Source organism: Silene latifolia, chromosome 10 (genome assembly GCF_048544455.1).
Source record: "Silene latifolia isolate original U9 population chromosome 10, ASM4854445v1, whole genome shotgun sequence".
NCBI lineage: Eukaryota > Viridiplantae > Streptophyta > Magnoliopsida > Caryophyllales > Caryophyllaceae > Silene > Silene latifolia.
The window spans coordinates 37,987,443-37,998,797 of NC_133535.1; the positions used below are offsets into that span (position 1 = coordinate 37,987,443).

The 11,355-nt window shown below is 37.4% G+C and overlaps 2 protein-coding genes and 1 long non-coding RNA gene across 7 annotated transcripts; 2 read left to right on the forward strand and 1 right to left on the reverse strand.

The window, feature by feature from the left end:
- LOC141605511 (uncharacterized) lies at positions 1-3,306 on the forward strand. 2 transcript variants are annotated; one of them, XR_012526374.1, is made up of 3 exons: positions 1-485; positions 2,058-2,658; positions 2,829-3,306. It is a non-coding gene; the product is annotated as an uncharacterized LOC141605511 (long non-coding RNA). The 2 variants fall into 2 exon arrangements; XR_012526373.1 differs by lacking the exon at positions 1-485 and having other exon boundaries at positions 497-2,658.
- Positions 3,307-5,108: 1,802 nt separating this feature from the next.
- LOC141605512 (non-functional pseudokinase ZED1-like) lies at positions 5,109-9,033 on the forward strand. 4 transcript variants are annotated; one of them, XM_074424326.1, is made up of 4 exons: positions 5,109-5,660; positions 7,038-7,267; positions 7,360-8,013; positions 8,117-9,033. In XM_074424326.1, exons 2-4 carry the CDS (start codon positions 7,208-7,210, stop codon positions 8,159-8,161), a joined length of 759 nt encoding a protein of 252 aa, XP_074280427.1. In that variant the 5' UTR covers positions 5,109-5,660; positions 7,038-7,207; the 3' UTR covers positions 8,162-9,033. The 4 variants fall into 4 exon arrangements, with proteins under 4 accessions (XP_074280427.1, XP_074280425.1, XP_074280426.1 ...); XM_074424324.1 differs by adding an exon at positions 5,845-5,870 and having other exon boundaries at positions 5,374-5,660; positions 7,196-7,267; positions 7,360-9,033; XM_074424325.1 differs by having other exon boundaries at positions 5,374-5,660; positions 7,196-7,267; positions 7,360-9,032.
- Positions 8,535-10,660, reverse strand: LOC141607461 (uncharacterized). The gene is made up of 3 exons (XM_074426811.1): positions 10,229-10,660; positions 9,940-10,014; positions 8,535-9,764 (listed from the first exon to the last, which is right to left on the reverse strand). The coding sequence occupies exons 1-3, from the start codon at positions 10,658-10,660 to the stop codon at positions 8,535-8,537; spliced, it is 1,737 nt and encodes a 578-aa protein (XP_074282912.1).
- Positions 10,661-11,355: the final 695 nt, after the last annotated feature.

Below are 11,355 nucleotides of genomic sequence, written 5' to 3' on the forward strand. Positions count from 1 at the left end.
TCTATCTCTGCACTTTATCTATGCAAATTTTCTGAGCTTTTATGCTAGGTATTTTGATGAACCCTTGTTATGTACTCGGGCTATGCAATCTCGTCAACTGTTTGCGCATTAGCATATAGAGTTTGCTTGTTTGTTTGAAGTTTTCAGGCTGTATGTTTACGCGATATAATTTTTCAGCTGTTTCTTTGTACAGTGCAAGAAGAAGTGAAGTCTGTTGGGCTGAGTAATTAGAGAAAAGATAATGATACTCAATTATTAATCGAACATATTTAGTCAATCAAACTATATATATCGAGTTGGTCTTTTACGACTTTTTTACTTTTTTAGGTACTTTGACATGTTTGCAGAAAAGAAACAACCACATACACCTCTTAAATCATTAATTGAAACCAAATTCACACAGTAACCCAAAGAATATTAGAAACCAAGTATCTGAGCAATGCTTTCTGCAATGCTTTCTGTCTGATCGTTGACCCCTTTAGCAGGTTAGTATATTTCGTGATGGTCGCTTTCTATAAACTTCGTGCAACTTGAACTGCTAAATCTTTTATGTTATTATGATCATGTAATTCATTTTCTTAATCATGGTTGGGTCTCCAACTTGATGATAAATTATTCATGGGGATTACTTGTAGATGTGTGCCGTTGTGCATTAGTTGTAAATGCTTATTATTAATTATTACAGATCGGTTTTCTATGGTTGATTTAGGGAAGTAACAAATGCTTATTTTGTAGAGGACAAATGAAAATCTTACTAAGAATGAAGAAGTATTACTCCTACTAAAGAATATTAGGACCAAACCCATTTGTTGTTTCTAGTTTGGTGATCTCAATTCTCAACTCCATGATTGTAGAAAACAAGTTTATCTTGTTACAGATTATTCTCTTCATTCGGATTGTGGCTTTAATATATATGTCATTATCATGAAATATCAAGCCTTCAAACAAAATCATAGGTTACATAAAAGAAGTATTTTTCTAGTTTTTTTTTTTCCATTATGATATACTCCCCCCGCCCCAGTCATTCGTTTACCTTTGATTTTGGCACAAATACCAAGGAAAGAGGAGAGGACCAATTATTTGATGACAAGTGGACCAAATTGAGTGTGGATGATCAAATTGTTCATCAAAAATATTCCCAAAATAGAAAGGTAAACAATTGACGGAGACACCCAAAATAGAATAGGTAAAGAAATGACAAGGACGGAGGTAGTACTACTTTTCTTGTTGTTGTCTCATACTATAGGGTTGTCTCATAAGTTAGTACTAGATTAATAGAGCTAAGTGAACTAAAAAATGTAGGAAGTAGAAATTGGAGGAAAGTAGTGGTGGTGCAAGGTAGAATTGAGGAAGGGAGACTAATAGTTACTCCTTATGTTCCACGAATAATTTTCAATTCCCTAGCATTACTCCAGATAGGGTAATAATTACTTCAAATCATCTTTTCACCTTTACTGCGACCAATCTCCTCATATTTCTTCTTGTTTTAAGCTCTTATACTCTTGTAACAGTTACCGTCATCCCAAGCAAACCCTTGGTAGTTGAACGCTATGATTTATGAAGTGCTCCGTCAAACTCGTTCAAGTTCATCATCCTTATACATATATTAATCTCGAAGGATATATGGGTTGTCAAGCTTTCTTTAATAAATTAGTTTTGGGTTTTAGCCATATCAATTGCTTTTTGCTTGTTAATTTCAGATAACATATCACAATGAGATTTGTACTAAGTTGGAAATCAAACGCTTAACTACATGTATTATCAAAAATTAATTTTTTATGGATAACGAGGGAACCCGCAGCCGCTACCTTCGGTGCGCATTGGGTATCCTGTCTCAAGTAAAATGTAGATGTTAACGATTATGCTTTAGAGATTTGTGAGGTAGAGTCAAAACAACAGGTCAGCATTGTCCTTGATGGCTGCCTACATCCTTTTAAAGGACTTCCTGCAGCTTGTGATCTAGGCTTTCATCCTGTTATAATATTTGTTTGTGTCCGACAGTACTTAATAGTTTACATTCTGGTTGCTGACACAATTTTTGGATAACCAATTACAAGGGGCAAAGCAAAGAGACAGTAGAGTGGAAGGACAGGCTAAGAATTACATGGAAGATTGCTCATGCCGTTGCCTATCTGCACACTGCTTCTCGCCGGCCTATTATAGACAGAGGCTTGATACCTGCAAATGTATACTTAGACCAAGACAATTATGCCAGATTCTCAGACTTTGGCTTATCTATTTCAATTCCAGAGGGTAAAAGCATGTCGATGATATGATGATTGGGGTTAACAACTATATTGCACCAAATATACGACATCTGGCAGGGTGACGAAAAGTTTAGATGTCTTTGCTTTTGGTGGAATTTTACTTGTACTCTTGACGGGACGGTCCTGTAATCCCTATGTTCCACACAACCGTTTTAGTTTAGTAGAATGGGTAAGTGAATGTCGTGAAGTTACCTGCCTCAGTGATGTTGTAGATCCAACAATCTCTAAATTGGATCAGTTGCAGATGAGCACTTTGACCGCCATCTCAAAGCAATAGAGCTTGCCCTCAGCTGAAGACCAAGAATGTAGGCCAACGATGGTGGACATAGCACCTCAACTCAAGAATATCATCACATCATCCGACTCCTTTTAGTTCCACAACTCACCGAAGGTCGAGGATTCTCTTTATCTATGCAACTTTCCCTGTGTTTTTGTGCTAGGGTTCTAGTAAATATGCAAAAACTAAAGCACTTTATTTATGGATACTTATAGTTACATACTTGCATGCATAGGCTTCCAGGATGCTGTCTCAACACAAACTGTTTTGTTTTGTTTTATCAGCGCTCAGTGGACTGAAAAGTGAAAATGCATAGGAGATATCTGGAATCCATACAAAGAGACTTGATTCGTCAAATGTAAATTTAGTAGTGTGGAGAGCGTATGTGGTGAAGCCAACTGCCTGGATGATTATTTAGATCCATCCCTTTTGCTATAAATGGATGTGTTGCTGATGAGCATTTTCAGCACCAACTGAATATAATAGTCAATCTTGCCTAACCTGCTCAGCTGAAGTCTGAAGACGATGGACGTGGCTACTTAACTCGCGGAATTCATCATTTCATCGTCTTATCCTCTTTAGCTCCACAACTCTCTTACTTTTAAGGTTTCTCTCTGTCTCTGAACTCTAGCTATGCAATATTCCTGAGTTTTTGCTCTAGACTATCTTGATGAACCCCATTTTCTGTACTCTGTTATGAATTGAGCTATTCAGTCTGATCAACTGTTTGTTGTTTGCGCAATAGCATATGAAGTTTGGTTATTCTTTTTTAGTTTTCAGGCTCTTTTTATGACGCTGATAAACTATTTCAGGTGTTTTGTTATACAAAGCAAAAAAAAAAAAAAAAAAAAAAAAAAAAAAAAAAAAAAAAAAAAAAAAAGTCAACTGGGCAAACTGATTAGTGAAACTTCTAGTCCGGTATAAGCTGTATTTCAGTAGAATAGAAGAATAAGAATTTAGGATTGTTTATGCTGTTCTATAGGAACACTGTCACCTGTGTAAGAATTAAAAGAAGGGGAATTTCTTCATGTGCTTTATTTTACTCCAGAAACTATGATCATATTCAAGGTGATATAGGTCGCATTCAGCGAGATAAAACCGCAGTAAATGATATCGAACAATAATTGCTAAAACCGATATTCAATACTATGATTCATGTATTGACGTCACCTCAATTATGCATTTTGCAAGGTTATTTCAGATCGATTTCCTTGTAAAACTAAGATGACTCGCATATAGAAGATATACCATAATCTTTCTGCCTATGACTTTATTAGTCTTTTTAAGGCCCTATTCTTTTGGACTTAAAGTCACTCTCTATAAGTTAAGTTCAGCAAAATTAAGTTAAGTTCAGAAAAGTTCAGCAAAATTAAGTTAAGTTAAGTTCAGCAAAATTAAGTTCAGAAAAGTTCAGCAAAATTAAGTTCAGCAAAATTAAGTTCAGAAAAGTTCAGCAAAATTAAGTTCGGAAAAGTTAAGCAGAATAATAAGTTTCATAATATTGACGAGTTTTAAAAAATAGATACAATTTTCGTTCAAATCTGTTGTATAAACAATCCGAGATTAATTATTATTCTATATAATTTTTTCAAAAAAAAAACATTTATTTAAAGCGAATTCTTACCTATCCCCCGAAGGTATGTTAGAGCATTTTAATACCGATGTTCATCATTGAGAATGAAAGTTGAAATGACATTTGGTCAATTGAAAAAAATGTGGAAGGTATTAAAAGTTATGCCTCAAATGTCACCTAAGTATCAAATGTCCATTATTGTTTCTAATTTCACACTTCATAATTATATACGGATGCACACTCATGGGATACCTGTTATACAACATGAGAACGTTCTAGGGACAAAAGATTTAGGCATGTTTGATAAGAAGCGGAAAAAAGCTATGTACAAGGTGCGAAATAACATAGTCAAGAATATTTGGCGAGGCAATGGATTTGACGGGGTGAGCTCAAATGAAGATGAAGAAAGTGACGAGGAAGATGATAATATGGAACTAGATGATTAGAAAGAAAAAAAAAAGTAATGTGATTTACTTTTTATTTTTATGTATTAGGTAATGTGTACGAAAATATTAACTTATATAAATAAAGTATTTTATAATCTTTATTTGTGGTTTTAGTTATATTTCTTTATTATTATTATTATTATTATTATTATTATTATTATTAAATATTATTATTATTATTTTTTTGAAGGGAATTATTATTATTATTATTATTATTATTATTATTATTATTATTAGTAGTAGTAGTAGTAGTAGTAGTAGTAGTAGTAGTAGTAGTAGTAGTATTAAGTGAAATTAAATTAAGTTAATTTAAGTAAGATTATTTTAATTTAGAAAAGTTAAGCTATTATAAGTTAAGTTCAAAGAAAGTTAAAGAAAATTAAGTTCGAAAAGTTAAAGAAAATTAAGTTGGAAAAATTAAGTTCAGAAAAGTTCAGCAAAAATAAGTTAAATTCAGCAAAATTAAGTTAAGTTCAGAAAAATTAAGTTAAGTTCAGCAACTTTAAGTCCAAAAGAACAGGGCCTAACTGGACTTTTTTAATCAATTTAAACTCTCAATGACTATTCTCTTGGGAATAACATACCTTTTGAGTTTTGACTAATTGAGTGGAGACTTGGAGAGTATAAATATGGGTATTGGCCTATTGGGTACGCAGTTACACTCCGTATTTCCACGAAACTCATAATCACATATACATCAATTTTACTGCTTATAATCTTTGTCTTTGGTTTTGGCACAAAGACCAAGGAAAGGGGAATGGGTCAATTATTAGATGACAAGTGGACAAAATTGACGATGTAGTTGAAGGAAAAATATGGTGAAACTTGTCCTTCTTCTTCTTCAGCTATTTAAGAGAGTTTTCCTTTAATTTTCATACTCATTTACCAGCCAAACTTAATTATACAAGTCAATCAAAGTAGACAATTATGATTTTGAAGGTAGTTTGAAAAGTATGCAAAAGACAACCACGCCACCTCTAAGTCATCTATTCAAACCAAATACACACAAGACACAATAACCCATTGAAATTAAGGCACCTCTACCCACCCCTACAAAACTGCAACGCTTCTTGACTCATAGTTGACCCCTTTAACAGGTTAGTGTATTTCTTCATGTTCCTGCTACTTCTAATCAACTTGGTCTTTTATCCCATTATGATCATGTATTTATTATTCATGCATTTTTGTTAATCATGGTTGAGTCTCCGATTTCGTGATGATTATTCATGTGTATTACCTGTAGTTATTTCTTAATTCGCCTACATTTTTTTTTTCTTACAGTATGTTATATGAAAAAAGCATATAAGGTGTGTACATCCGACCCCCCTTTACCTTTACAATTTGTGGGAGTCATTGTTGTTGTCTCGATCGCTCTAGGACTCATATTATAGGATCGTCTCATAAACTAGCAGTAATGATATTTACGCTATGGAGAGGCAGTGCGCTCCCTCAAATCGAACAATCCCATTCTTGTTTACTAGGGGAGGTGAAAACAGAACCTTGTAAGATTAATCAGTTACAACTGACAACATATAAGGGACAATGTCACAATGCAAACAATCATAAGGATGAACAACAACATTGGACTGTCAGGCTTTCTTTGACATAAATTAGGTTTTGGTATGTAGCTACATCAATTGTTTTTCCCACTTGTTAATTTCAGATACCATATTTGTGGTCACATTGAGTTTTGTACTAAGTTGCCAGTTGCCACTACATATTATCAAAATTTTATAATATTCTCCCTCCAGTCATTTGTTTACCTTTTGTTCTGGCACAAAGACCAAGGGGAGACGATGGGGCCATGTGTGGGTGGTGTTATTGAGTGATAAGTGGACAATGGTCCTTCAAAAATATTCCCTATATAGAAAAGTAAACAAATGAATGAGACACCTATAAATGGAATAGGTAAGCAAATAACCGGGACAGAGGGAGTATTATATTAACAATAAATTTTCACTCTCGAATCCATCATTTCCAATGAAAATTTCTGGAGTCTCCCTCTAGAGCTTTATTGAACTAGGTTATTTCACTCGAATTGTGTTCAACTTAACATTCTTACTCCAAGTTACACCTACCTTGGAATACCTAGTGTGTCCCTCATTGGGTCATTGCTAATGCTACCACCCATCATCGGTGTTGAGTGATTATAATTAAAGTTAGCAAACCCCATATGAACTTGAAATTAAAGCGCGATTATTGTTGTCGTTGTTAACCCCCCAGTTGAGGGGTATTTTGTCTCAAGTAAATGCTAACTAATTATGCCTTAGAGATTTGTGACAGAGTCCCAATTTCGAACCAACACGTAAGCACGCATTATCTTCGATGGCTCCTTATTTCTTTTATAGAACTTCCTGCAGCTTATGATGTAGTATTTGATTCTGTTGTGATATTGGTCTGTGTCCTGACACCACTTAATGATCTGAATTCTGGTCTCTGACACAATTATTGGACATGGGCACGTTATTTGACAGATGATGCCACAATATCGGACATAAAAGACGTTATCGAACGGAAGTATCTGTTTTTCCTAACCAGTTGCCCGTTTTGTACGCCAACTGTTGTTGGCTATCATGATACTTCCCTACCAATGATAGTTATGAGGTATAACTTCCAAGTTAGTTAGCTCCAGCTGTGATTCCTCATGAAACTAACGGACATCTTTCAAATCTTGTTGAGTAATTGTAAGCTCCAGCAGCCACAGGTTAGTTCTATAATTTCCTAACTGGCAAGTTTTATCAAAAACGCTAATATTCTTTATCATGCTTGATGTGTATATGTTTATGGTTAATATAGGGAAGAGACATTTATCGATTCAGGGGAAATGAAGAAAATTTTATTAAAAATGGGGAAACACTACTTGAGGAGAGGATTTCCTTGTTTGATGGCAAGACCAACTCCATCCGCTGCTTCTCAGTTGACGATCTCAACTCTATGAATGTAAACATATATTATATATCGGCCTCCATCAATAATAAGAGTTGCAGAGGCGTTTGGAATGGGAAATCGGTCCTGGTTAAGATATATTGTATTGATTTCCATTATAATAATGAAGTCACGTTAGCGTGTGCGTGTCGTGAAATTGCCGTCGCCATACAAATGGGTACTCATAGGAATGCCCATAGGCTTCTAGGGTACTGTCTCCACACAAACCATCCTGTTCTGGTTTATGAGTGGGAAGAAAAGGGAAACCTTATGGATCGGATAACTAATTACAAGAAGGGGAAAAGCAATGAGACACTAGAGTGGAAGGACAGGCTAAGAATTGCGTGGGAGATTGCTCATGCAGTTGCCTATCTGCACACTGCCTTTCGCCGACCTATTATACACAGAGGATTGATACCTGGAAATGTCTACTTAGACCAAGATAATTCTGCCAGATTATCAGACTTTGGCTTATCTATTTCAATTCCAGAGGGTAAAAAACATGTCGATGATATGGTAATAGGGGTAAGCAACTACTTTATTGCACCTGAATATTTGAGATCTGGCAGGGTGACCAAGAGTTTAGATGTGTTTGCTTTTGATGGAATTCTTCTTTTTCTCTTGACAGGATGTTCCCATCGTTCCTATATTCAACGAAGCCGTTTTGATTTAGTAGAATGGGTGAGTGAATGTCGTGAAGTTAAGTGCCTCGATGATGTTGTAGATCCAACAATCAATAAAAATGGACCAGTTGCAGATGAGCACTTTGACCGCCAATTGAAAGCATTAGTGGAGCTCGCCCTCAGCTGCTTAGCTAACGACCAAGAAAGTAGGCCAACGATGGTGGACGTAGCTACTCAACTCAAGAATATCATCACACCATCCAGCTCCTTTTAGCTTCACAACTCACTGAAAACTGAGGATTCTCTTTATATATGCAATGTTCCTGCGTTTGTGTGCTAGAGTTCCAAAAAATATGCAAAACTAAACTTTTTTTTTTTTTTTTTTTTTTTTTTTTTTTTTTTTGACAGCTGTAAATGAAGATTTCACAGTTTAATGGCCTGCTTAGCTAAGCTATGCGCGAGGCCATTTAAATGTCTCGGAAGAAAACTAAAGCATAAACAATGAAAAAAGCTAAAAGCGCCCCGAATGTCCTCCAAGATCCCTTCAATCATATGGCTATCCCTGTCAACCTCTGCTATTTGATTGATAAGTTGCAAGCAATCCGATGAGATGTCCAGATGATAAATCCGCTCCTCTCGTGCCCATTCCACGATATCACGGACGCCCAACGCTTCAGCCTGCAGCGGTGATTCTGCCCTGGTGCGCACTTGCCTTCGACCCAGTTCCTGTCCCGTATCATCATACGCAACCCACCCGAAGGCCGCATCAAAGGTCCGGGCCCAACTAGCATCCACTTTTACTCGTATCACAGCACATCCAGCCGGCTGACCTAGAATGTGCACAGGATTGCCATTGCGAATAGCCATAAGTTCCCTTTGGGACGATCCCTCTTCCTCAATTCGCCTGTCACTCCGAGTCTGTTTTGAAGCCAGATCATTGCACAAGATTTGCGCTCTCTCCCCAACGACATTATAGAACATATTCGTGATCAAATGCGAGTGCACAACCTGATCCTGGAATTTTATTCTATTTCTCAAAGTCCACAGACCCCACAAGACAGCCACAAAATGTATCACCTGGCACATCCCCTCCTCTCGTTTGCTCAAATAATGCATCCAGTCATAAATCCAATCAGATATGGGAGTGCCTCTAGCACCCTCTACTCGTATGCCTAGGAACGAGCCTGCCCAGATTCTACTTGAAAAACCACAATCCCTAAAGAGATGCTCAGAGGTTTCCATGACTCGTTGGTCCCCCTTACACATACCACAGAAGAAGTCCACTTCAATATTTCGCTTGGAAAACTCTTGCCCAGTCGGTATCACATTGGTAATAATTTTCCATATAAGAATTTTCCACATTTGTGGCACTGGTAATTTCCATAACATTTTTCGACAAAAAAGCCGACCTCGATCATTTAGTCTACCGTTATCCTTTACAGTACCAGCATTAATCATATGTTCTTCGAAGATGAGACCATACCCACTCTTTACCGTGTAAATGCCCGACGTTGTGCGTGGCCAGTAGACCCTATCACCCATTCGCATTTCACACTTCGGTATAGCAATGATCCGTGCAACCCATTCCTCCGTGAACATGCCCTCTATGAAGTCTTTATTCCAGCTACCATCAGGTTGGAGAAGGTTCCTAACCTGTAAGTTAGCAAGATGACCATTACTTTGGTTTAGCCATTCATTCCTAGGCTCCGGTCGCTCTCCCCCCACCCATCTCGTTGTCCAGACATTTACCCTCGAATCAAGACCAGGCTTTCAACCAATATTTTCCATAACAATTGAGAGCCCATGCAAAATACTACGTATGCCCCACGAACATCCAGTACCCCTGATAGGTGTCATACCCTGTAGTACTACTTGAGTCCCAAAAAGCTTTTGTCTGAAGATCCTGCAAAAAAGAGATGACTCTCATAAACAATTCTCCATCCAAGTTTGGCTAGTAGAGCTTGGTTAAGGCATTTTACATTACGTATGCCTAACCCACCCGCACTCTTTGGCAAGCTTAGGAAGTTTTTGCTGCACCAGTGGATATTATTCCCCATCTTACATCCCGTCCACCAAAATTGTGCCAAAATAGAATTAATCTTTTTTGCCACACTTACCGGAACTTTGAAGACCGATAGAAAGTAATTTGAGAGATTGGATAGAACCGATGAAATCAGAGTAAGGCGTCCTGCTGGTGAGTGAAAAATCCCATTCCACGAAGAGATGCGTCTGGTGACATGATCAATAAGTGCATTGAAGATGCCCTGTTTTGATTCTTTAAATTCCGCCGGGATACCCAGATATTTCCCAATACCATTGTTCTTCCTGATATTGAAGGCTTTCATAATTCTTTGCGCTTTAACCAGGGTAGTACTCAGGCTGAAGAGTATCCCTGATTTATCCACATTTAACCTTTGACCAGACGCTTCACAATAATCCTTGATGAGTTGCACCAAGCGGGTCACCGTATCCCCTTTATCCTTGAAGAAGAAAACCGAATCATCCGCAAAGAAAAGATGTGTAATTAGCCGAACCTGTAACACCCCCATACTCCAAGTGCCTTACCAGGACCACTCAGGTATGAAGACATTACCATCTCGGTTACCCGAGGCAATGATAATCAAATAAACAATAAAGAAACAACGTTTAAATGGAAATACTTAGTGAAGGATTACAATTCTCAAAACCAAAACCAAAAGTATAATACATGTTCTCAAACCGATCATTTCTCGTTCTAATCGAAATGTAAAGAAACTACTAAGCTACAAATGAAGACTTGTATCATCATATCGTGGCAATCCCTATCCCAAGACTCATCTCATACCCGCTCAATATCTGCTCACCATCCCCGAATGGATCACCGCAGTTTACAAAACAACAACCGGGTCGATTAATCACATAACTCAATATATATCAACAATAAGATAAACAGACATGACTTAACCGTCACACACACAACCACACCAATTCCAATCATCTCAATCACCGATCGTCCACACGGGACCCACCACGCCAGGGGGGACCGCACCGTACCCACCAAATCCCCGCTCCTCATAGTGAGCGATAACCCTGTCCATTAATGTGCACATCCCTTCTGTGGCGGGTTCCACAGAAGGCGAAACTAGGGCGTGAAGCCACTCCCGCAAGTGACCCCACTCAGCCGAGGACACGCCTCGAGAACCACAGACAACAATCACAATCACAATCACAACCGTCACAATACAATTACTATATCAAACGATCA

What these genes read in the sequence shown, in the direction of transcription:
- LOC141605512 (XM_074424324.1), top strand. Translation starts at nt 7,208, where the DNA reads ATGAAACTAACGGACATCTTTCAAATCTTGTTGAGTAATTGTAAGCTC. An exon ending in GTAAGCTCCAGCAGCCACAG is followed by an intron (nt 7,268 to 7,359) that starts GTTAGTTCTATA and finishes TGGTTAATATAG; the next exon opens with GGAAGAGACATTTATCGATT.
- LOC141607461 (XM_074426811.1), bottom strand. Translation starts at nt 10,660, where the DNA reads ATGGGGGTGTTACAGGTTCGGCTAATTACACATCTTTTCTTTGCGGAT. An exon ending in TATCGGTCTTCAAAGTTCCG is followed by an intron (nt 10,015 to 10,228) that starts GTAAGTGTGGCA and finishes TCTTTTTTGCAG; the next exon opens with GATCTTCAGACAAAAGCTTT. An exon ending in ATCAGGGGTACTGGATGTTC is followed by an intron (nt 9,765 to 9,939) that starts GTGGGGCATACG and finishes GCTAACTTACAG; the next exon opens with GTTAGGAACCTTCTCCAACC.